The sequence below is a fragment of the Camelus dromedarius genome, chromosome 7 (assembly GCF_036321535.1).
Source record: "Camelus dromedarius isolate mCamDro1 chromosome 7, mCamDro1.pat, whole genome shotgun sequence".
NCBI lineage: Eukaryota > Metazoa > Chordata > Mammalia > Artiodactyla > Camelidae > Camelus > Camelus dromedarius.
In genome coordinates, this window is record NC_087442.1 from 5,706,695 (window position 1) to 5,731,403 (window position 24,709).

General features: G+C 50.4%; 2 protein-coding genes across 3 annotated transcripts in view; both read right to left on the reverse strand.

Moving 5' to 3' along the window:
• Positions 1-7,402: 7,402 nt before the first annotated feature.
• Positions 7,403-13,646, reverse strand: ATP6V0E2 (ATPase H+ transporting V0 subunit e2). The gene is made up of 4 exons (XM_010975433.3): positions 13,388-13,646; positions 11,905-11,952; positions 9,583-9,697; positions 7,403-9,174 (listed from the first exon to the last, which is right to left on the reverse strand). The coding sequence occupies exons 1-3, from the start codon at positions 13,489-13,491 to the stop codon at positions 9,604-9,606; spliced, it is 246 nt and encodes an 81-aa protein (XP_010973735.1). The 5' UTR covers positions 13,492-13,646; the 3' UTR covers positions 7,403-9,174; positions 9,583-9,603.
• A 97-nt stretch (positions 13,647-13,743) lies between these two features.
• The window catches only part of ZNF862 (zinc finger protein 862), a 28,831-nt gene continuing 17,865 nt past the window's right edge, over positions 13,744-24,709 (reverse strand). For both annotated transcript variants that reach the window (XM_031455574.2, XM_064487229.1), the window contains exons 6-8: positions 21,443-21,547; positions 18,472-20,589; positions 13,744-16,839 (exon numbers count right to left, since the gene is read on the reverse strand). In XM_031455574.2, the coding sequence (XP_031311434.2) occupies positions 16,664-16,839; positions 18,472-20,589; positions 21,443-21,547 (2,399 nt within the window). In that variant the 3' untranslated portion in view covers positions 13,744-16,663. The remainder of the gene's footprint in view (positions 16,840-18,471; positions 20,590-21,442; positions 21,548-24,709) is intronic.

The window sequence follows — 24,709 nt, forward strand, 5'->3', positions numbered from 1 at the left end:
TGTCCTTTTAAAGAAATCTTCAACTACCTCATGACTTGTATATATTTTTAGATATAAAGTATTTCAAACATCTAATAAAGCACAGAAAAAATATGACACCCATGAAAAAACACCTCATAGATAACTAGATGTTTGCTTCTGTCTTTAACCCACCTGAACTTTACTTTTGTGTGTGATCTGAGAGATTAAATCTAACCTTTTTTTTTTTTTTTTTTTTTTTTCATTTAGAGAGCCAGTTCTTTTGCAGTCCATCCTTTCCTCACTGATTTGTTCTTGGGGATCTTCTCCTAGGCTCTATATTTCTGTTCTAATGTCTTTCTGTTCCGTACTAATTATCTCTCCCTACAGGAATACATCTATTTTTTCAGGTATAATTTAGATCCAATAAATGTCTCAATTTTAAGTGCACATTTCAATGAGTTTTAACAAATTTATTCACCTGCAGAACCACCACCACAATCACGATGTAGGATATTTCTACCACACATACCCCAAAGTAATAGATCCATCTTGCTTTTTCCCAGTTAACCTCTCACCTTGGGCTCCAGCTAACTGTTACTATACCTTCTGCTATGAAAGATTGGGTTTACAGTTCCTAGTGCTTCATATAGATGGAACTATCCTGTATGCAGTCTTTATATGTCTGGCCTCTTTTACTTAACACAATGTTTTTGAGATTCATCCATGTTGATGTGTGAATCAGGAACCCATTACTTTTTATTGCTGAGTAGAATTCCTTTAGAGGAATACAGTGCCATTTGTTGACCCATTCACCCTGTTGATGATTTGGGTTGTTTTCAGTTTTAGGCTATCACAAATAAAGCTGCTGTGAACATACCTGTATAAGTCTTTGTATGGACTGACATTTTCAATTATCTTTGGTAAATAAGATTGAGTGGAGTGGATGGTAAATTATGTTTAACTCTCTAAGAAACTGCCAAGCTGTTTGTGCCATTTTATATTCCTGGCAGCAATGTTCAAGTTGCTCCAAATCTTTGTCAACACTTTATATTGTCAGTCTTTTTCATCTTAGCCATTCAAATGGGTGTGGTGACATCTCATTCTGGTTATAATTTGCACTCCCAGATGACATGATGTTGATTATGCTTCTGTGTGCTTACTTGCCATTTGTATGTCTTCTTTTGTGAAGTGTGGGTTCACATTACTTGCCTGCTTTTAAAAATTGGGTTTGTCTTATTGTTGAATTCTTTATATTCTTTATAGATTTGTATTTTATTCAGTCCTTTATATATTCAGGGTGGAAGCCCTTTGACAGTTATATGTATTACAAATATTTTCTCCTAATTTGTGGTTAGCTTTTCATTTTCTTAACAATGATTGTGAAGAGCAGTAGAAGAGATGGGGCTGTCTGATCTCACTGCCCCCAACCCCACCCCACACACACCATCTTCTTCCCTCTCTCTTCCTGGAACTAGATTCCCAAGGATTAGGGGGACTTGTAGCTAAAATAGATAAAGAAATTCTATAGATCAATAAGAAAAAGACCAAAAAAAAAAAAAAAACCCTAATAGAAAAGCAAGCAAACAATATGAACAGGCAAATTAGAGAAGCTGAAATCCAAATGAACAAACAACAAACAGAAAAAAGAGAGTCAGCATCACCAGTTATTAGGAAAATGCAACTTAAAACAAGATACCATTTCACACACATTATCTGATTGAAAAAATTTAAAAGGCTGAATAATAAATGAAGTCCAGGAATTCAGACAAGGTTGGTAGGAGTGTAAATGGAAACAGTTGCTTTGGAGGGGAATTTGGCAGTATCTGGTAATGCTGAAAGTAAGCATCACCCACAGCTCCACTCTCTACACAGACACGTACATGCCAGGGGAGTTCCAGCGCATTTGCACAAAGACGTATTACAGGGATGCTTACTGTTTGCAACAGGAAGAGCTGGCAGTGATGCAAGTGTCATCAATAACACTAATGCAGAAACAGAACCTGTATGTCACACTGGACTAGATCTGTCTGTAATAACATTGTATTAGTCAGTGATGCCACCTTAATGCTGCATAAGACACCTGAAAACCCTGACTTAAAATGAACTTTTTTTTTTTTTTTGCTCATATAACTGCTTCCGCTGAGGTTTGGCCAAACTAGTCGAGGTATGGCCCAACTTGGCTCCAGGTCATGTTTCTTCTCTGGGGTCAGAAGGCTGCCCAGGGCACGCATTTCTCATGATCAAGGCGGAAGTGCAAGCCATCCACTCTATGAGTGACTGGAGCTGGAGAAACTCTGGGAACATTTACATACAAAACCCCTTCAGTCTTTGGTTGAAGAGTGTGCTGATGACAATAATTTCCTGATAGCACCTCCAGCCTTTGCACAGGGCTTAAAGGTGGTGTTGGCAGTTGGAAGTCGGCTGGTGGGCATGGAAGTACTCAGACCAAGGGGCAATGCATGGACATTGGCTGTGTCTACTAAGAGATGTGTCCACTACAGTCTCATCAGTTTTGATCTTTGCTAATATAATAGGTAATGATGAAGTTACATTGTTGTTTCAATTTGCTTTCTCTGATTATAAATGTTCTGAAGCATCTTTTCATGCAGAAAAATCACTTCTACTTCTTTGATGAATTGCCTGCTTGCCTCCTTTGCCATTTACCTACGTGTGTTGTTCTCACCTTGTTGCTGAGCTCTGTGTCTATGAGTTGCAAATCACTTTCCCTGTTTTTCCTTTATCTTTTTTCTTTACTTTTTTTTTTTTGCCTTGCAGGAAATTCAAATTTGTCAAACTTTATCATCATCGCTGCTGGATTTCTTCCCCCACCCCCTTAGTTAGACCTTCCCCGTTACAAGATCAGTTTTTTTTAATTTAATTTTTTAATATTTTCTTCTGGTACATTTATAGTTTCATTTAAATTTGTTAAATCTCTGATCCATCTGGCATTTATTTGGTTGCCAGGAGAGAGTCTCAACACTGTTCATTGCCTTTATTCATTTTTTCCTTGTGGACTTGACTTGCCATGTTTATCAATTTATTTCTGGACCCTCGTTTTCTTCCATTGATTTGTCTGTCTTATCACGTGCCAGCACTATTGCTTTCATTTCTGCCTTTCAAATTGTGACTTTATATTTATACTACTTTCAAATATCTGGGAGGGCTGGTGTCCTTGCCAATACTCTGCTTTTTTTCAGAAATTCCCTGGTTATTTCTTACCTTCTTATTTTCCTTGAGAACTTTAGATTCAGCGTGTCCAGTCTGAATCTCCCCTCCTCCCCCCACCTCCAGGAGTATTAGCATTTTTATTGCGAGGACACTACATTTCCAGATTACGTTAAGGACATTTGACTCGAAACCTAGAAATACAGACACATAAACAGGCCCCAGGTATTCTTCGTGGCGCTTATTTCTCAAGTCCTAGCTCCCGGGACTGTCACTTCGTTTTCCAAGGTGTCTGTGACGGGGAACAAGAAACGGGGAAGGAAGCTGAGATCCTGGAAGAACGAAGGGGGTGTGGCGGCAGGGTTATGATATAAAGATCATGTGATTCGCAGCTGCCATTTATTGATGAGGCAGGCACTTTAGGCCATTCTCTCAGCTCCTCTCACATCCTATACGAGGCAGGCAGTAGGATTATTCTACCAGCTCCGCAATAAAACTGAAGCTCGGGGAGACTAAATAACTTTTGCTCAGCTAATAATTGGAGGAGCTGGAATTTGAACCCAGGCAGCCCAGTTCTGTAGCTCAACGATGAAGCTGAGCTGAGCTGCTCAGTCAAGGTGAACGGCTTCCGGGAGGCTGGGCAGAAAGAAAAAAGAGAGAAATGTTTGGCGAATCGATGGCTGCAGACCAAGGGCACGGCCGCTTTGCCTGGTATCATAACGGGTCAAGGTCGCAGCCTCTGCAGCAATCCTTCCGGCCCCGAGCTCCCCCTGAGACCCAGAATGCGCATGCGCAGGAACCCCCCCCCCATGCCCCCCAGGGGCCTCCTTCTGTCAGGAGACAGAAGGCTGACCTTCGCAGTAGCGGGGGAAAAGCCTTGCTGTCATCACGGCCCTTCCTCCTGAGGTGAAGGAGCTGAGGTGGGGGTTCTGTGGCTTTCTGAGAATATCCATCCCAGCCCTTTTCAGGGAAGATGCCCGCTGGGTGAGCTAAGGTTCCGCGACGCCCGCGCCCTCACCTGGCCTCCGATGAGGCACCGTCTCACTGCTGCACCGCATGCGCTGGGATTGGAATCCGCTCAGACACCCGATAATCCCCTAAAGCTTGGGTCTTCCTTCTCCCCAGGGCGTGGTTTCCAGATCAGGAGCTCCAGGTTCTGCGGGGAAATGCTCGTGGGACACCCTGGTGCTCCAGATACCACCTTCCGTAGAGGTTTCCCAATCTTTTCACAGGGGCTCTGGGTGGATAACTGATGAAATCTTATCAGTCACCTGAGGGGTCGAGATACTAGAGTCGTGATTCCCTACTCGTGGAGGGGGGAAGGGACTTGGCCCCCCAGGGAACGTTTCACAAAGGCTGGAGACATGTAAGGTGATCACAACCAGGAGCAGGGAGAACAATTTCACCGGCGTCCGCTAGGTAGAGGTCAGGGGGCTGCTAACATTCCTACAAGGCACAGGACAGCACCCCCCCCCCGCCCCCAACAAAGAATTATCCAGCCCAAACTCCAGTAGTGCCGAGGTAGGGGAACCCTGTCTTTGGGGGTTTCAGCTAGCATTGTTTAAAATGCAGAGTCTTGACTCCTGTCTGTGACATTCTAATCCAGTGGGGTTTGGAGTGGGACCCCGGAATCTGCATTTTCAAGCTTTCCAGGCAATTCTAGTAGAGGTGGGCCACGTTCCACCCTGACAAATGCTGTTGCATGATTCCACAACGCTGCTCCCTAGACCTGAGTGGGCTTGCCTAAGAACAACCCAGAGCATTTGTTCAAAGTCTGGGATCCTCACTCCATCCCTGGGAGTCTGTCCTTGTAGACCTGGCTTCGGTTCCAGCATTCTGTGGGTTTGTTTGTTCTGAGCGGTTCTCAAGCAAGTTCATTACACGGAGCATGGGCTGAGTTAGCGTAGACTTTGGTCCCCTGCCCTCAACCTTCTGGTGTTACAAGTCAAGCAAACTGTGGTGGCTGCCAACTGACTTCATTCCCGGAAACCCCAAGGTTTATAAACAAAGGTCACTTACAGCACTCGAACTTGGAGATTCTCAGAAGCAACGCCAACTACCCCCACTTGATTTCACCTCTACTCCTCAAATTCCCAATATTATCAATGATCCCACTTTTGTTCAAAAATCCCAAATTCTCCAAGGGCCTTGGTTTAGGGGCTTCATCAGGGAGGGGTGACCCTGTGGATGCAGTAACAGCCACCTTCTGTATTATTTCCTTCTTTCCATTGAGAATCTGGGCTGATGGGCGTCCCTGCTATGGCTTGGAATGTGCCAGATGGCAGGATGCTGAGGTGGGAAAAGTCACAGAGGATTGTTGGGAAGCCGGGCATCGGTGCAGCATCCAGCTAGCAAGTCCCCTTAGTTCTTTGCCTTTTGGGTTCCCCGAGCAGTGCCTGGCACCTAGCTGTTGTGGTTCCATTATCATTCAAGGGCTTTTAGTCAGTGTGAGAGCGCATGGCCCCAGGGACCGCCCAACCAGTTCTGCCTGGAGGTCTCCATCCCTTGTGCAGCACTGCCCTCTGTCGGCCGCTCTGTGTGTGTGCAGCTTAGCTAATCTCGCCGGCCTTTGTCTTCTCTGGGGCTTGTCGGGCCCAGGGTGGTCTCCCAGGCTGCTTCCTGCTCTGCCATTAGGGGTGGTGCAGGGGTACCCACCCTGGGCCACTGCCCATCTTTAGGGATCTTTTACTTCTGTAGGTGCTGGGAGCGTCTGCATCAGAGGCTGACATTTACAGATGTGCTTCCCACTTGGCAGGGGAAGGGGCGCTTCTTGCTTGAAACAAACTACAAAAGAACTCTCGGCACAAGTCGGTCCACACCCTGAACTAAGACTCGCCCAACCTGGCATGGCTTCTGGCCGCATAAGGCTGCATCCCTGGGCAAGCCGGCCCCATCGAGTTCCTGTCTGACCAAACTCTGGGCTGTGAGAACCGACTGTCTAGCCAATACCTGACCTTTCTTAGAGCATTTACCACTGTGAACACTTCTTCTGTGCCTCTGGGACATCCATGTATGGATCTCCTGCCACCCAGGAGTGCCTCTCCAGGACTGCTCCTCGGAGGTGAAGTCGGGATGACTCGGGCCTCTGTCCCCAGTCTCTGTGCCTGGATGCACTTACAGCCCCCAATCCTCTGTGACTTTTCACTTTCCTGACTCTACTCAGGCCCCGCTCACCCCACCCCACCCTCCCTTGTTCTCCTGTTAAAGTGCCCAGTCACCTCACATAGGCACAGGCACTACAGAGCTCACATTTCCCTACTGTCAGTGGTTACAGAATAAAACCTACTTCATGGCTTTGACTCACGTCTGGCTGTGTTCATTTCTGACAAAACCTTCTCTCCCCGCAGTCCCTGTCCTGCGGGTGGGATGAAAGCTTTGAGAGGAACCCCAACTTCACAAAGCAGGCGGGCCCAGACCTTGGGGGGAGCATCCCAAGCTCCCGGCCTCTCCTCTCACCCTGAATGGCTGCACAGGCAGCGAGAGAGGAAGGGGTGGGTAGTCACCATGCTGGGAAGGGGACGGGACACCAGACCCAGGGTGCTCCCCAGGGCCCCGGGAACAGGCTGCCCGGTCGTGGTTCCACGAGAACTCAGGGACAGACACACACATCCCACCTCTGCAGGCTACATCTTCCTCTTGACCTTTAAACTCGTGTTTCCAACTCACCAAGCGTGGATGCCCCGGACACACCCAGCTTACCAGGACACAAAGGAGACCCCAGGTCATCACCGCCCTCCAGCCTGCTGCTCCTTCACAGCCTGTCACTGAGAGGGTCCAGGCGCCAGGTACTGGGCACTCTTTTAGCCCACTGCTCATCACAGGGTCCACCTTGCCGCCTCTCTCTCCCCACCACCAACTCCCTACTCACCTTCAGCTCCTAACCGGACCTTCAGTCTGCCCATGCATGCCCATCTTCACCACCACTCCCATCCGGAGCCCTGGTAACAGGCTGCCTCCCATCACGCACCCTGTGGAGATCCTAGAAACCAAGTGGGGTCATGTGACAACCCTGCTTCCGAACCCTTTTGTGGCTCCACATTCCCTTGGATCAACCCAGACTCCTCAGTGTTCAGGCCCTCAGTGGTCCTTCCTCATTTCTCCCGGTTCCTCCCCTGTGCAACTCCTACCCCCACACTCTGTAGCGCCTCCCATGAGCTACACTCTCTGGCCTCAGAGTGCCAGCTCCCTCTCCTCACTCTGCCTGGAAGCTGATCCTCACTCAAGCCCAGCGCAGAGCCCTTGGGTATTTAGGAATGAGGCAGACCACACTCCGGAATGTTGGGGACCTGCTTTATTGCAGAGCCCCAGGAACCACATGCTCTGTAATCGGGGACACGGACAATGGTGGTCAAGTTTCCATTTGAATGAGTCCTCTGTCTTCCTCCTCCTGCCAGGCCTAGTTCTGGGCAGCATCCAGTCTCCTCTGGTCTCAGGAAAATGCAGTTCTCAGTATCCACGTCCCAGAGCTGCAGCTCCAAGCAGCTGCCAGTCCCCTTTCCTGTCCCCCAGATCCACACACTGAGGGACTGGGAAGCGGGTGGGCAGAGGAAGAGCAGCCTCAGCCAGGACTCTGCCACCAAACAAACAGTAATTCCCCCACCACGCGTGAGTCACTAGACACGGGTCAGGTTTCCAGTACAATCCAGACTCGACACCCCCAACTCCAGGAGGCCCACAGAGGTCAGCACAGGAAGGGAGTTTGAAAGGGGTTGGGTGGGATGTCAAAGGGAGGCCCCAATCTGAGCAACAGGCCAAGCCCAGAGCCAAGAAATCCAGGTGAGATGTGTCACCTTCTACCACTGTTCCCAAAAATGACACCCACCAAATAGAATGCCAGTCTAATAAACAGTCAATATATACAGATACTGGCTCCTTCCCCCTGGGAGGAAAGGCGGCAGAGTAGAGTCAGGGGACTCCAGTTAGCTCTGGGACTGCAGGCAAGTGTCTGAGATCTCAGCTCCACCTCTCCTGGGAGAAGTGAGGCCATGAGCTAGGGGTCCTAGGTTTGCTCTGGTCTGACGCCCTCGCCAGGCAGGTGCTCCTCCACCCCTCAGCATCCCAGCACAGAGCCCGGCCACTCCGCAGGATAAGTCTGGTGCTGGCCTCAGGAGCCAGGGTGGGCCCAGGGGCCCACGGTGCCACCCACAGCTCACCTATACCTGTCTCCCCACCCTCTCTAGCTCCAGGTGACGTATGTGCTGCCGTGAGGGGCTCTGAATCTACCCCCACTGCAGCCAAATGAGGGAGAGGCCAGGCCTGGGGCAGGAGCTGCCTTCCCTTTCTCCCGGCTCACGCAGTGCTCAGATGAAGCCTCTGGGCGGGGAGACAGCTTGTCCACAGACGAGGAGGCCCAGGTAGGGAAGGCGGAACAGAATACTCTGAGGATATACCACTTTCTGAGCAAGCCAATTTAAGTGACTGTAACTATAAAAGATGCTAAACATACAGGTTTCAATCCTGACCCAAGAGACTATGTTGCTTTTTTGTGTGCGAATGTTTTTCCATTATTTCAACATTTTCACACACTTCACATCTACATGTGTCAGAAAATTAAAGAACTCCAATAAAGGCCTTTGACACACCCCGATCGAGCTCCTCCAGCTCATGGGTGAGGAGGCCCACGCGGGCAGATGCTTCCTGGGGTCACACAGCAGGATGGTGGCCAGGCTGACATAACTGGTCCCCTGACTCCTCACCCAGGGCTTCCTCTCCGGCCTGGCCCATCCCAGGCTCAGAGCACCTGGGCTGGACGCCCCTTCTCCACAGGGCACATGGCCTTCCCTGGGCCGCCCCCTTTTGTAAAAGGTAGGCTCCCAGGCAGTATCTACATGGGAGGGGGCAGTGGCACCAGAGGGCTGGGTATCTCCTGCGCCAGCTTGACTCTGAGCTCAGGGCTTCCTGAGGCCCAGACTGGCTGGGAAGGTGGGACTTTCCAGAACCAGGGAGGCCTTGAAGGAGGGTGCACAGAGGAACCAGGACACAGCTGTGGGGGTGACAAAAGGGTCATCAGGGGCGGTGGAGCCAAGGTGATCCAGAGCGCTGGGACACCTGAAAATCACATCACATGAAAGAGTCACCTCCTCGCCGTGGAGACCCCCTCCCCCAACCCCTCCATGGAGAGCCTGAGTTGGTCACCCAGCTTACCTCAAACATCCCTCTGCCTGGGTAGCGTCTCAGGGCTCCGGTGCCCCAGCCCTCCCCCCACTCACAACAGACTGCGTTCCGGGCCGCCTCTCTGTGGTCTGCAAACCCACAAGCGGGCTGGGCAGCTGTGCTCCCCAGGGACTCCAGTCTTCCATCCATCCCAGCACAGCACCAGGTGGGGAGGGAGCAGGTGCTTAGCACTTTTTTTTCTTAATAAATGAATGCCTGAATCCAGCACAAACTCTTATAACAACCCTGCCCGGGCTCTTCCTCCTGGGGCCCTTCCCCACCCTGCCCGCCGCCCCATGGTACCTGGGGCCGAAGCGGCAGCGGTCACTCCCACAGGAAGCGCACATACCAGATGGTCTCATTCTTCAGCTGGGGCCCAAACAGGGGGTTGAGCTGAGCCAGGATGGCGATGAGCCAGCTGCCAGGGACAGCAGAGAGAGGGTGAGCCTGGATGCAAGGAACTGCCATGCACCCCTCACATCAGGCCGCTGGTCAAGTGACCAACCCAACAGACGAAGGGTCTGGCTTCCAGAGTGAAGGGTCCCGCCGAGCCATCCACACTGCAGCCAGCACGGAGGCTCTGTCTGGGGCGTGTGGGTTTGGGTTTAGGCTTGGTATGACTTGATATTTTGTAGATTTATAGGATCACTGAATCAGGCTGGACCTGGGATTAGGCAAGAGGAAAGACAGCCTCCAGCAGCACCTAGGGAGCAACTCGCAGCTGTGCCCTAATACGTTTCTGGTTCGGGCCCCTCCAACCTGCACTTGGAGCAGGACAAGGCTGGGCTGATGGCAGGCATGTCAGAACCACTGCCTTTTAGGAGCAAGATGAAGGAACTACCCCGATGTGTGGAACTGAACACCAAGAGCCCCACTCCCAGGCCTGCTGAGGACAGGACAGGGACTGTCCTTCAGGCCAGTGAGCTCTCAGGGCCCATCAGCAGGCTGCACATCACATCTCGGGGGGGGGCCTGGGCCCCATCACTGTGACTGCGCTTGCCACAGTGGCAGGCCCCCAAGGCCTCTGGAGGTGGGTGACTTTACATGCCTTAGGTGATGGTACTGTGGTGCTCGGTCTGGTTTTGCAGGAAGGGTCAGCTCTTCTCACCCGTGAATCCCCCACAGCAGCCGGGCACGTGCCTGATGCCCAGGAAGCTGTCAGAAATCACTGCCCACTTATCATCGTACTATTCTGAGCATGTAATTTCTAGACGTGGTCCCACCTGACTGTGTGCATCCAATCTGCAGCCCAGTCTCCCTTTCCCACATGTTGACTTGATGTTTGTACACTCCGCCTCCCCATGTTCCCAGCCACCATCCTCTATGTCCCGGTCTCTGAGCCCCTCTGAGGTCCTGCTTGGGTCAGATGGAGACATTCTGCCAAGGTCCGAAGAACCAAGAAGCAACACAGAGACAGGACCGTAGAGATGCTCTCTGTCAGGAAGAATTCTGAAACACTGTATGTCCCTATGTATTTAAGCTAACATCTAACAGTCATCATTATTTTTTACAAGTTTTATTTTTTCATTAATAGGTAGAAAATATTAAATATTATATAAAGTGAAACAAGAGAGAATTCACTAATAGGAATAAATAGTTCATAATCTAATTAGATAAAACAGGTTTTAACTACATAACATGTACCAAATCTGAAATTAGTCATGTAAATTTTTTTAAATGTGGGTTTTATTCTATGTATTTTGACAAATTTGGCAGTCCTGAGAAATATTCCAGTTACTTTTAAAATAATATTACCTTTTAAAGAATCAGCTTCTCATCATGTTACCTGTCCTGATTGTTCTGGATTCAGAATATACCAACTATGCCAAGCTTAACACATAAAAGTAGTGTATGAGACCCAGGAAGGTGAGAAGCCAAAAAGGCTTAATGTGGCTGAACCGATTAGGAGAGAGGCCACCCTCAAAGCCAGAACTTGGACTTATTCCTCAGTTTGGCAGCCAGGATGATTTAACATGGAGAAACCTAACACAGAAGGATTGGGGACGGATGGCAGGGTGTCTTTTTTTGTAAAAGAGGAGCGGCTATCACAATGGCAGCTTTAGAAAGGGAACATCTGGACATGAGGACCCTGGAAGTGGATTCCCTCACACTGTCCTCGTACTCACATCTCTTGGAATGTTTCCCTATCTCCCAGGGACCTCTTCCAAGTTTGAAGACCTCTGTTCATCCAGTGGTTCTAAACTGGCTGCATCACAATCACCCAGGGGCAAGCACTAAAAATACAGATTCCCAAGTGCAGATCTTGAGAACTGTGGTTTAGTGGCTGCAGGGGGAGCCCTGCAAGCTGTGTTTTACAATCTCTCCGGGTGATTCTGATGCCCAGTCAGGCATAAAAAGCACTGGCTCATTTCACAGATGAGAAAACTGGCGCCTTGGACATTACAAAGCTTGTCAGGTGATACATTTGGAACCAGAACCCAGAGTTCATGACTTCCAGCTCATCACTCTGCCACTGCACACCACCTCGTCTTCTGTGTTTTACTCGGCCTTTCAAGACCTGAAAGTGTCAGGACCAGGACAGAGGGGAGAGCAGGGCTGGGAGAGGAGGAAAGAAGGGAGGACAAAGGCACCCACTGACTTTGAGCTGGGGAGAGCAGTACTTACAAGAGGTAACAGCAGACGGCGGTGGCCACCAGCATGGTGATGATCACTCTGCAATGGAAGAGGCCGTCAGGTCAGGGCAGGTGGAACCAGAGCCCTTAGGAGGACTGGCCGGGGCCAGAGAAAGAGCTCCTGGTGCCAGCCTTTTTTCCGTTGGCCTTTCCGATGCCACCTGAACACAAGGAGGCTGAGGTCTACTTGGGGTGAGAATTGCAAGATGGAAAATAAAAACTCCCAGCGTCACCTTACGGGGAGGTCAACCTTGACCATATCCAAGTTACATTATGAATCTTTCCCTTTACCTGTCTTCCTTCTCCATCACCTACTATTTCTCCATCGTAGAGTAGACATGTTGGGAAAAGATACCATACAGGGCTGCATCTGCAGCAACCCACCGTGGAGTGATCTCTGGAATTCAAATTTCACTGGGCAAGGGGAAGGGAGACAGAAGACAGGGCAAGAAGCACGGAGCCTGTGAGCCATCTCTGAGACTAAGTGAGCAGTTACAATGAGAACGGGGCCTAGCTACACTGAGTTCACTCAAAGACTGGAGACAGAGGCTTTAAATGCAGCAAGAGAGACTTCAGTTAGACAGAAGAACTCACCAAGTTTTGCAGGAGAGGTGAGGAACTAAACTGGTTTACAAAGTGAAGCCGTGCAACCTTAGCCCCTCAGATCTTGAAGAACAGAGGCAACACCCATATGCCCAAGCAGCCTTCAGCCAAAGCTAAACCTAACCCAGACCAGGCCCTATGACCTCTGATCTAAATAAAGCACGCGAAGTTGCTGCCAGAGAAATTAGCATCGAATCCATTCTTTTAACATAACTAAGAATGGTGAATCTGTCCTGTGCTGGGCACTTGGGTATACAGTGGTGAACAAAACAATTTTCCACCTCAAGGAACTTGTAATCAGGAGACAGAGCACTTTACAACTGAAGATTATATAAAGCAGAAACTGGTGAATGGTGCAACAGGTACAGAAATCTGCTGGGGGACCTTCAAAAAGCAATGATACCGGCTAAAAATTATTTAACATAATATGTGCCATGCATTAAGAATTTTATATACAATATTTCGTGTCATCTTCACAGCAGCCTTAAAAGGCAGGTATCATCACAACCCCCAATTACCTAAGACAAAAGCGAGGCTTGAAGGGGTGACAAATGCTCAAGGTCACAGCTGGGCAGGAGTAGACAAACTGCACCAGCGCCTAGCCATAGCCTTTACCTTTACTGGCGGGAGGAGGTGCCCGCGGCTGTCTCCACCTTTCTAATGCACGACCGTCTCTACTCTTTGGCCCCGACAGCCTGCCTGCTCCCAGCTCCCGGCTGAACGCGGCCCACTGCAGACCTGGGAGGAGGAATGGGGCGCCGCGCGTGCCTCGGCCAGTGCTCGCTGCACTGCGGGCCGCCGCCGCCCGGGGGAAGGGGTGGGCCCGGCCGGGGAGGGGTCCGCAGGGAGGCAAGGCCGCGCGCGATCCTTACCCGCGGTTAGGTCCTTTCGGCACGAACCAGGGCCCGGCGATGCCGATGAGGCCCCAGAACGTGGTGAAGATGATGACCGGGAGGGCGAAGGAGTGCGCGGTCATGGCCGGGCGAGGGATGCAGGTCAGAGCTGCAGGTGCTCCTGTGCGCGCAGCTCCGGGCAGGGAAGCAGGCCGAGCATGCGCAGCAGGACCCGGCCTCCCAGAGGAGCGCTTTCAGCCAACTCAACTTGCGCAGGCGCGCCAGCCCGTCACTCAGAGGCGGGGCCGGGCTTTCAGAGGAGCCAAATATAATTAGCTTTGATCAATCAGCGCCTCCAGTTTCCAAGTTCCTGATTTACAGGACAGAGGCATGTGTCGAAATAAACTCTGCTTTATTCAGATAGCAAAAGGCTGAGAATCAAACATGGTTTTTTAAACCTCATTTGCACATCTTTGAAACCAGAGGAGGAGAGGACATCCCTGGGCCCATCACCTAGGGTGACCTTGGCTAACAGACACCTGGATGAGGGGAATGGCTAATCTGCACACTGTCCTGCTAAATACTTAGCACCCTAGGAACTCAACCTGGTCTTCTCCAGAAGCAAAAGGACGAGCAGAACTACACTCAAACATGTCTGGCTAGGACAGGGCTGAGGCCTCTCCCTCCAGCCTGGTCTTTGGCTGTTGAACTCAAACTGTCAGTTATAATGCTGGTCATTCAGAACGCTGGGCCCTGTGGGCATCAGTCTAGAGATTACAGGTAGAGGATGAGGGTGGACACCAAAGGCAGTTCGCTCCTATTCCCAGTGCCCTTCAGCCTGTTTTCTTTGTGAGGCAAAACAGGAAGGCTCTCCAGGCCGTAGGGTCTGAAACACAGCAAGTCTCTTAAAACAAAACAAAGAGGCCAACCCTGGCAAAAGGTCTCACCACACTTCAGCCTTGAGGTCCTGCACAAAATCATCAGTCATCCTCTCTGCCATTAGCTAACAGAGGGGATCCAGGGCATGCCTGTGCCCCTGGAGAAACCTGGGTAGTGCAAATCCTTATGAAATAGTATTTTCAGTCACCCCCTCCAAGGGGCCCAACTTTTTCACAAGCTGGCATTAGAGGCTTCCTCAGGGCCCAGATGTGGAGGGGCAGGGTGCATCCCTACATGGGCCCCACCTCCATGCCTAGACCTGGGTAGGAATTGTGTGTGTGTGTGTGTGTGTGTGTGTCTAGAACTCACACAGCATTGCTTGTGACCTTGATCTAAGGATTCTTAAAGGAGGGAAGAAGCCACAGGAATGAGGCCAGCTAGAAAGTCACCTCAATTTGAATCCCTATGGATAGGGTGTAGGTTATAACCCCTACTTTAAAGGGTCCTTCTTTCTTCCACCCCACCATTTGCACCTGTAGCACCTGGCGTAGTACAGAGTTCTAAACTCCCCGTAGAAACCTATGTGAATGGGGGAGAGAGGCCTGGACTCCATCTTGGCTGTATGGACCACCAGAGCTCCAGCTCCAAGGGCCCGTGGTACCCCTCAGGCCCCAGGACCAGGGGCTGGCAGGGAGATAGTTCCACAAGGTAAAAGGCAGAAAGTGAGAACAGAATTCTGGCTTGAAGCTGAAGAAAACAGGAAAGCAATGGCGCTAAGGCTAAGTGCTCCGGGGGAGAAGGGGAGGGAGAGTCAGAAAACACCGGGAACCAGGGATTCTGCCCCATAGTGAGACACTCTGATACCAGCATCTCAGGGGCTCTCAGCAACTTCTAGAGATGGGAAGTGGACAGACCACTGGTTGACCTGCAGCGTAGAGCAGGGAGCTGGACGGCAAGGCCAGGACAGAGCACTACTTCCAGCCTGTCTAACACAAGAGGGAGGCAGCGGCACAGAAGGCCTTCCCTCTAACCCCACTTCATTTCCCACCTGTGGTTAGGAAGGCGGGACCCAGACACTACATCATCCCCAGCCAGGTAAGCAGCCTAGGAGCCTACCCCAAAGCAGCCTCCCTGGAGGGAAAAGTGCTTTACTTCAGGGAGGAAGGAGAAATGGGAGAGGGCAACAGGAACCAGACAGTGTGGGACACCCTTCTGTGCCTCCAGGGTAGTGATTCTCAAGCTTGAGTGAGCCCAAGAAGTTCCTGGGGGGCCTGGCTGAAAATAGCCAGTCACTGAGCCCTGGTGCCTGGGATCCGATCAGGCAGGTCTGGGTGGAGCATATTTAAACAAACACCTCTACTGACTTCCAAGCTGGTCCCCACAGCAACCCTGGGAAGCATGAACTAGACCATGATGCTGACGGCATGTTTAGAGAGCACTTCTTCCCACAAGGACGTCGGTGGCGAGGGACAAGGACAAGGGCTGAAGGCAGCCCAGTGCCCTCTGCAGCCCGAGGTGTGTTTGAGACCTTCCTGAGCCCTACAGCAGCCTGGGCACTTGGAGTCTCTGCTGCCACTTCATGGACAGGGAAACGGAGGCACAGAAATCATGGTTGAACCACTGCCTGCAGCAGAGTTGGGACTGGAGCCCAAGCCTCCCCAGTACACACTTGTCCTGTCTGCTCTGCTCCGTACAAAACCCGAGCTCAGCGTGCTACAAGGCTGTGACTGGAGGGACGTGGCAGGCTCCCTCCTGGGAAACACTCCTCCCATTCTGGAGCTGCAAGGGGATAATCTTTCTCGAGTGCTCTGTGCAAAGGGGTTCTGCTTGCCTCACCCTACAGGAAGGCCCTGGGAGGAGGTAGAGAAATTCTCTGATGTCTCCCATTTGAAGTTGAAGCTTCCTGGCTTCTGCCATGGAGCCATGGTGACAGATCCAGGCCAGCTCCCCCTGGACCTGGTCATCCTCTATCCCTTACCACATGCCTTCTCCATGCCTCTGGGGCGGCGAGCGGCCTCCTGGAACGCTCCCTAACTATCTAGGGGCTTAAGCCCTGCCCCTAACCATCTCTCCCACCTCAGAAAAGTCCTCTGGCCACCAGAACATGGGGCAAAATCTTCCATGATGGGATTATTTCCTGAAGCACCTTAAAAATGAGCTTGAGATAAGAACCTTTCTGTGTATTAAGTGCTGTGAGGTTGCAGCTCTGCTAAGGGAAGGGCCTTGGCGAACAGGCTGCATGCCTCCTGCCTCTCTGAGATGTGGGCTTAACTATCTTCTCACTGCCCACCTCCTGGTGCTTAGAGTCCCCACCAAATGAAGATTCTGTGGCAGCCAAGACTCTCAGAGGGCCTGTCATCGTGATCACAAGGGCCAGGGCAGCATGGGGGTCTCCAAGGCGATCCCTACGATGCCTGCTTCGACCAGAGCTCTTGATCAGGACAGTGTGGGGGCCTCTTGGCCGGGATGGGAACCCAGGAGTCTGTTGGGAGGGTCCAGGATGCAGTCCTTCAGGATCTCCACTGGTCCCCTATAGGACGGAATGGGCGGCTTCTGGGTCACGGCCTCCTCCACACAGAGTGCTCCCATCTTCTCTTTCCTGAGCCCAGCCCCTCATGCAGGAGGAAAGGGAACGCACAATCAGACAGAGGAAACAGATTAGATGATAACCACTCCCCACATCCAGCTGTGCCCCAAGGTACGTTTGGTGAAAACATCATGGCAGAAGAGGCCGGAGACAGGACAACGGCTACTCTTGGCAGGCCTGACCGATTCCCACTCTGCGGGCTCTTCCACCCAGGACAGCGGATCTCACTGGGGGTGATTCTGCCCACCAGGGGACATTCGGCAGTGTCCGGAGACATCTTTGCTTGCTCCAACTGGGAGGGTGCTACGGGTATCCAGTGAGTATGTAGTGGGAAGGGCCAGGGACGGCCAGGCTAAAGCTCCCGCAGTGCACAGGATGGGCCCCCACAATGAAGTTATCTGACCCCGAATGTCAACAGAGCTGAGGATGAGAAACTGCCTGCGAAGGAAGGCTTTATTTTCTAAAATCTGGTAGTGTTCTCTGTTTGCTTCAGATTTACTAGTCCCACTGTCCCTGTGATTACAACCCGCCAAAGGACCCGCCCGGTGGCATCTTCTCCTTCATCCCCATGGGCTGGGCACAGAAAGCAACTCACTCAGCAAATGGACGGGTGAAGGAGCCTTGTCTTGGAATCACCCTCCCTTCTTCTCTCCACTTCTACGGACCCCCCTCCACCCACCGCTCAGCAGCAGGTCCGGGGCCAGCCTACTTCCTACAGAGCCTCTGTCAACCCTGAGGCCAGTCCACTGCTGACGACCACAGACTCCGAGGGAAAATGAGAGCAGAGCAATAGGAACAGCTATCAGAAGACATCCAGAGAGAAAAGTCCTGGCTCAGTCACTGTTCAGTAAGACAGGAATAGCCTGGAGACGCTCTTTGATTTTCTTTGGTGTTCAGTGACTGCTTGAAAAGAGGAACCTTTCTTGCTTAAGACGTTCAGTGACTTGCCCTCCAGTATAATATTGCTTCCTCTTCAAGCCTAGTCCCCCCCGCCCCGGCCCTCCGAGCTAGTGAGGTGGTTCTCCCCACTGACTCCTCCTCTGCCTGAAACACCCCGAACTTCTCCTCCGCTGGTACCTTCCTCGCAGCCCCTCAGACCTGCACTGACCTCTTCTCTCAACAGAATCTACACACCCCCACCGGGAATGTAGTATCTCTGCCCTAATGTGTCCAGTCCTCCCATCATTTCCGGTGGTGGCCTTCACCTTTTAAGAGTGCCATCGGCACTACCTGCCAGACATTGTTCTGAGCACTTCACAGCTCTTCACTCACTTTACAGATGAAAAACCAAAGCACAAAGAGATGAAGCTGCCCGAGGTCACATGCTAGTCAGCGGCAGGACTGGAGCTTTGAACCTCGGCCAACTTGCTTGGAAATTCCTGCTCTATGCGCTCTGCCCTGCTGCCTGCAGTGTGTATGTCCTGCCTCTCCAGCTCAATCATAAGCTCCTCGAGGATAGGTGTGCCGTCTCAAGCACCCACTGGTCTAGCAAAGGGCTGGGTACACTGTGGAAGCTCAGCGGACACCTTGGACCAGGCCTAGTGTGATGGCTGACTTCATCAGACGCTACCAGGCTTCGCACTCAGCATGGGATTGGGGAGGTAGGATCTCTTCCTTTGCTTTCCCACATCCAGGGGCTCCACCACGGGTTACTTACTTGTGTGGGAGCGGGGTGGCACTTGTGCACAGGTGTAGACATGGCTGAAACGCCGGCCTGAGGAAGTCAGGTACCAGTGCTGGATGGCGGGCTGGGGGTCATACTCTGTGACTGCCACGCCATTCACCGCTGTCATCATGAGCATGTTGATCACCTCGTTGGAGAGCTTGGTCCTCTCATCGGTCCTGATCCGGTTCATGGCACTGAATCCCCGCTCACAGCAGGAGGTGGAGATGGGCACGCAGACCACCACAGCTATGAGCCTGCTCAGCAAGGGGAAGTGGCAGTGCTGGGCCAGGGCGTTCTTGCACAGCATGGAGAAAGGGAGGTTCTTGGCAATGGCCTTCAGGCCCAGCCACTCCTCCAGGAGTGCTTCCTCACTGTATCCTGGGGGGAGCGAGAGCTCAAAATACCTGGCTAGGGTGAGAATATCATCATTTCCAAAACTGGCAAGTTCCACGCCACTTGGCCAGGCCATGGTGTCAAACACCTCCATGTTCTTGAGCTGCAGGGGACGGTCCCTGTCAAACCTTTGCTGGAGGTATTCAATCCCTGTCAGGATCATTCTTTCCCTGTCCGCCTGGAACCGCTGTTCTGCCATTTCCATTTGGTCCAAGAAGATGCCGTGAAGCCGCCCATCCCTGAAGCTGGCATTGAACTCTTCCTCCTTGGGTCCTGCCTGGTGACGGAGGGTCTCCAGTGCTCCATAGGCCCGCCCCAGCGCAGAGTTCACCTCCGTAATCAGCACCATCTCCTTCTGGCACACCTCGGACAGGGGCCTGTAGATGCTCAGGAAGTCCAAGAGGAAGTGGCAGAACTTGATGAAGTGGAAGCTCTTCACCAGCTTCAGCATGCCCCTGGCCCGGTGCCCGACCTGGCCTCCTGCATCCGCCACGCTCTGGAGGTGCCCGGCCAGGGTGGGCCAGCTTGCAACGAGTGCGTGCAGGGTGCGCCTCTTGCTGGCCACCCACCTGACAGCGTTCAGGTCCTTCAGGCGGATGATTTCCTGCTCCAGCAGAGCCGCGCCCGCCTGCAGCTCATTCAGTCTTTTGTTCGAGGACTGATAAAATTTGAAGACGGTCCGGATGTGCCGGTCACACTTCTTGACCAGGTCAATGCCCCCACAGGCGTCTACCACGGCCAGGTGTAGCCGGTGGGCCACACAGTGCACCGGCAGCAGCTGGGGTATGATCTCCTGGAACTTCTCCACCAGGCCTCCTCCGCAGCTCAGCATGGCTGAGCCATCGGTTCCCAGGCCCACCACCCAGCCAGGCTTCCGGAAGGGGATGTCCAGTTCATCCAGGGCAGAGATGATGGTCTCAAAGTATCCATCCGCTGTCTCACTGTAGAGTGGGGCCAGGGTGATGTAAGACTCTTTCACCTCCACCCCCTTAAAGTAGCGGACGTAAATGCCCACATAGGACTGGTCGAAGGCGTCTGTGGAGCTGTCCAGCAACACGCTCACACACGGGGAGTTCCGGACATCCTGGAGGATCTCCTTCTTCAGAGTCTCAGAGATGTATTTGATGAACTGAGTGCAGGCGGTGCGATTTCGGTACTTGCCCAAAATCATGGTCCCGGTGCTTTGAAGGAGTTGCAGGATCTTCTCAAAGTCGTTCAGGGGCCTCGAGTGGTATGCGATGGAGTAAGCGGCATTGAAAAAATGTTCCATGTTGGCCATCAGGTCACTGGAGATCTCAGGGACTAGGGCAGCCTGTGGGGAATCTTCCTTGACTTCCACAGTGTTGACACAGAGCTTGTGTGCTTTGCTAACTTCATGGTACTTTAAAGTCTCCACTTTGAAAGGGCCCGTGTAACCTCGGACTAACCGGGATGATTTGTCGTGGAGACTGGGTCTTTCTTTGCAAGCTGAGCAGAAGAGCTTGCTCTCTTTTGGGTCAATTACTAACCACGGGAACTGCCCAAACCACGACCTCTGAATTGAGCGGGGTCTGTACGTCCTCTTGATTTTCCTTTGTCCGTCTACTTGTACTTCACAAAGGCTGGGACCACAGTAGCGGGTGCACATCTCCACAGAAGGAGCTGGAAGCAATGCAGATTCTCCAGCCGGGGCCTGTGTGTGTGCCTCACTTACAGCCACCATCTTCTTCTTTTTCCCTTGGGAGCAAATCAAATTGCGCTTGGTTTTGCTGCCCAGAACTCTGCAGCCTCCTATCAGCTAAGACATCCCAATTCAGTAAGTACTCCTTATGCAAAGCAGAGAAGATGAATGTGATCTGCCTTTCTAGAAATCACTAGTGGCTTCTATTTAAAACCTTCCCCGCTGTTTTCTATGAAATGCAGTCTGGCTCCCTAAGAGTTGTTTGCTAATTCCTGTGGATTCTTCAGCCAGCCTCCCCCTCTCTAGCCACACAGCTACTCTGGGATCATGTGACATCAGATGCTAATAAGCTTAATTAACTACCCTGGCCATACATGCTATTGGATGGTTTTAATCCTCCTTCAAGGCACCACAAAAAATAAGGTTAAATGTTCATAAGTCTTGTGAGCCTTAGAAACAAGGGGGCACAAAAGTATACACCGTAGCCAGCAGCCAGTCAGTTACTGACTGAGATGTGCAAAACAGCCGACTCTCACGGACCAACGGTGTCGTCACTAAATACCAGAGGAGCGGGGAGAAGGGAGGACAGGCTCGCAGGCCTGTGGGTCACATGGCCCCTCATGACCAGTATCTACCATGTTCCTCCCCCATCAGCTCTACCACAGCCCCAGTTTCACTTCCGCTCATCAAAGCTCCCTATTTTCCTAAACTGTCCCAGTTTCTCAGGCTACTCTACACTATGAGGCAGGGTTAGTTTCTTACTCAATTTCTTACTCAGTTTCTTACTCAATACAGGGCCTGGTGTACAACAGGTCCAGCGTGATGAGGGCTGAACTAACACTGTGTGACTTGCCCTCGCTGCCTGGGCGCCTGGACATAGCCTTCGGAATTCAGCAGGTCAGGACCCACCTGGAACACGGCCTTTCCCCCACTTTGGCCCGTTTGGGTCCTTGATCCAGGGTGCAGCTCTCCGCTCCAGTTTTGAGATCAAGTCTGGTTTGGCAGCAGCAGGGCCTGTTGCAGGGATGAAGAGTCACACTGATGTCAGTGCTCTGGACAAGCAGCCCACCTGAAATATTCAGGGATGCCTCTGGGGCTATTTCTTAATAGCATCTATTCAGCCAGGGGCACGATGAAAGCATACCCATCTAGGGTGCCAATTTATTCTTAAAACCCAAAGAGACATCCAGATGAGGGTGTACCCCTTAGCTAGGATAAATAACTTCCTTAACCCCACGGTCAGCCACAGGAGCCATGAGTCAGCTAAACACATCCAGAGGGAAAGTGTGACAACGGGAAGAAATACAGAGGACAAAATAGAAGGAGAGAAGACAGGGATGATAAAGAAAGCCACACAAGAGGTGGGCGAGGGCCACCAACAACTGTCCCCTGCGTGTGCCAACAGCAGCACCCACAGCGACACCCACAGCTGGCCTTGGTGCAGGCGGCTAACTACACAGGGCCCTTGAAAGACCTCTTAACAATGTCTACCACCTGCAGTGGAGCCTGAAACCCAACTGAAAGAGTTTCATGTCTTTGGGTTAAGCACTGCCCTTTACTGAAAATACGAATATTTTTCAGGGGCATGCAAAGAAATCACTTTCCTGATTTAAAAGAAAATCCATTCATCTCTACTTACATGCTTTTGTATGTATCTATGTGAATGTGTGTAGGAACTTTCTTTGGAAGCATATATACAAGCAACTGCTAGCTGTGGGTGCTTCTGTGGAGGGACTGAAGAACAAGGTAAGAAGGAGACTTTTTTCACTATTCATCTTTGGATCACTTGAATATGTTTGTATTTTCATGTGTGTGTATGAATAAACATATTTACTACTAATAACAATATAATAAATTATTAAACTGTGGTAGATTGAACCCATATCCTTCTTCAAATATCTCTAAAATGAGGGCAAAGAAATAATAATAATAAGCCCAAGAGAAATGCTGGATTAGAAATGTTAGTATCTTTTTAGAAGAAGGAAAGGAGATAAAAGAGAACTTACAGAGCTGAACACCAAATGCCAGCAGAGAGGGTAACAAGGAGAAGGAAGTGACCTTGACCCCAGAATCTCCAAAAAGCCAGGACCTGGAGGCACCAGGTGTGGCAGAAGGTGGTGGGTAAGGAGGCGTGGACACAGGGCTTAAGGTCTGCAGAGACCAGTTTGATCCCAGGTCCTCTCACTTATTCCAGGAAACCAGGAAACACCACCACCCTCCCTTTAGGAGGAGATTCGCCTACAGAAAAACTTAACCAGAAAGGTTCTGGGCCCTGGGACAGTGGGGCTGGTGAAAGATGAAAGAGAAAGGCTGTGATGCAAACAGATGAAGATGGTCTGCAGACCAGAAGCTCTGAGAATATGGACTCGGGGTACAGCCAAGCAGGAGATGGGAAGTTTTCTTTGGAGAAATGGAATTGCCCCTCCCTACCCTCTTCCCCCAAAGACCTACAGATTTACTCTTTGGAGGGCCTTTCCATGAGATCTCCAAGGTTCATAGCTGGTCACGCTGCAGGGTTGCCCACTCCTTAGTAAGTCCCAGCCATGCACACAGAGCTCCTAGCCAGTTTTCAAGTCTTTACTCTTAAATATGAATGAATCTAAAGATTTTATTTAAGACAAACTGCTAACATAAAACAAGGAGGAAGAAGGATTGAAGGAACTAGAGATACTGAAGGGAGCAAAACAAAACTTCACCCCCTTCTCCCAACTAGAATAATCTCAGAGAGAACAGTCATGACAGTTACCCATGAAAAGAGCAGCAGAGCTCTTAGACTAAAAATATGACAGAAGAAATTGCTGAAAATTAAATAGAATTATTAGAAAATAAAATTGGAGGAAATCTCCAGGAATGTAAAACAAAAAAAGACAGAAGCAGAAAATAGGAGAAAAAAAGAAAAACAAAACCAGAGGCTCGATTTAGGAAGTCTGATATCTAACTAATAGGACTTTTCAGAAGAAAGAAAAGAGAAAATAGAAAGGAAGACGTAATACAAGAATGTTTCCCCAAACTGGAAAATGTAAGTTTCCACATGGAAGGGAAGCACCAGATACCCAGAACAAAAGGTAAAGAAAGCCCTGTCATTAAGCACTAACACTGGAATAGACCTTTAAACCTTTCAGAGTGGGAAAACAGGCTGTGTCAAAGATTTAGGAATAAAAAGGCATTTAGACTTCTCAACAGCACCTGTAAACCTAAAAGCAATGCTTTCAAAATGCTGAGGAAAATCCTTTCCAACCTGGAATTCTATACCCAACCAAGTTATCAATTGTGAGAGCAGAACAAGGGCATTTTTAGATATGCAGTCTTTTAAAAAGTTCCTCCCATGCACCTTTCTTAGGAAGTTACTGAAGGATGTGCCCAGCAAAATGAAGACATAAACCTAAAAGAAGCAATAGGTCCAGGAAATAGGAAAGAGACAAAGCAAAGTCTGAGACCACAGCTATGCAGCAGGCCTAAAGAATAACTAGTTTAGAGACAACAGAGGAATGGAAAACCCAAGAACAGAAGTTTCCAGAAAAAAAAAAATACTAAAACCAGTAAGTCACAGGATGTTTGATTATGTGGAAAAGACTCTTCAGAGGAGTTGTTTAATTTCATGGGGGAGTTTGAGGACAACTGGTGATAGTATAGAAAACTAGGAAAATTAAAAATTAAAAAATTTCAATTCTGGGCGGGAAAATTGTACAATGAAGGAAACATCATCACAATATGCCACTTTGATTAGAAGTAAATAATACATAATCATAATCAGGTAAATAATTTACATTGAATTAACCAAAAAAGTATGATATACCTGTTCTGAGAGGATGGAGGGAAGAGAGGTGGGGGCCTGGGGTGAAGTAAGAGGGCCATATCTTCATCCTCCACAGTAGGAATCAATAGATAATATCTAAAATCAATAAATCAGGAATAGCAATAAACATATGCAACAGATATTAAAGTGTGATTCTGTCTGCCTGTTTTGGCTGAAGGCTCCCCAAAATAGAAGCCAACTCTTCCCCATTCCAAAGCTAGACCACAGAGGCCTGATTTGTAAAGAGGAGCTGAAATACTCGGCTGTGATGCAAGCCCTCACCACTAAGAGGGAGTCAAAGCGCTGGGAGTGAAGAGGTCAGGAAGCTGGATATTAGAGATGTTTCTGGAAAGATCTGTCAAGTTCCTGGGAGACCCCAC

What these genes read in the sequence shown, in the direction of transcription:
- ATP6V0E2 (XM_010975433.3), bottom strand. Translation starts at nt 13,491, where the DNA reads ATGACCGCGCACTCCTTCGCCCTCCCGGTCATCATCTTCACCACGTTC. An exon ending in CCGAAAGGACCTAACCGCGG is followed by an intron (nt 11,953 to 13,387) that starts GTAAGGATCGCG and finishes CTTCCATTGCAG; the next exon opens with AGTGATCATCACCATGCTGG. An exon ending in GCCGTCTGCTGTTACCTCTT is followed by an intron (nt 9,698 to 11,904) that starts GTAAGTACTGCT and finishes TGTCCCTGGCAG; the next exon opens with CTGGCTCATCGCCATCCTGG.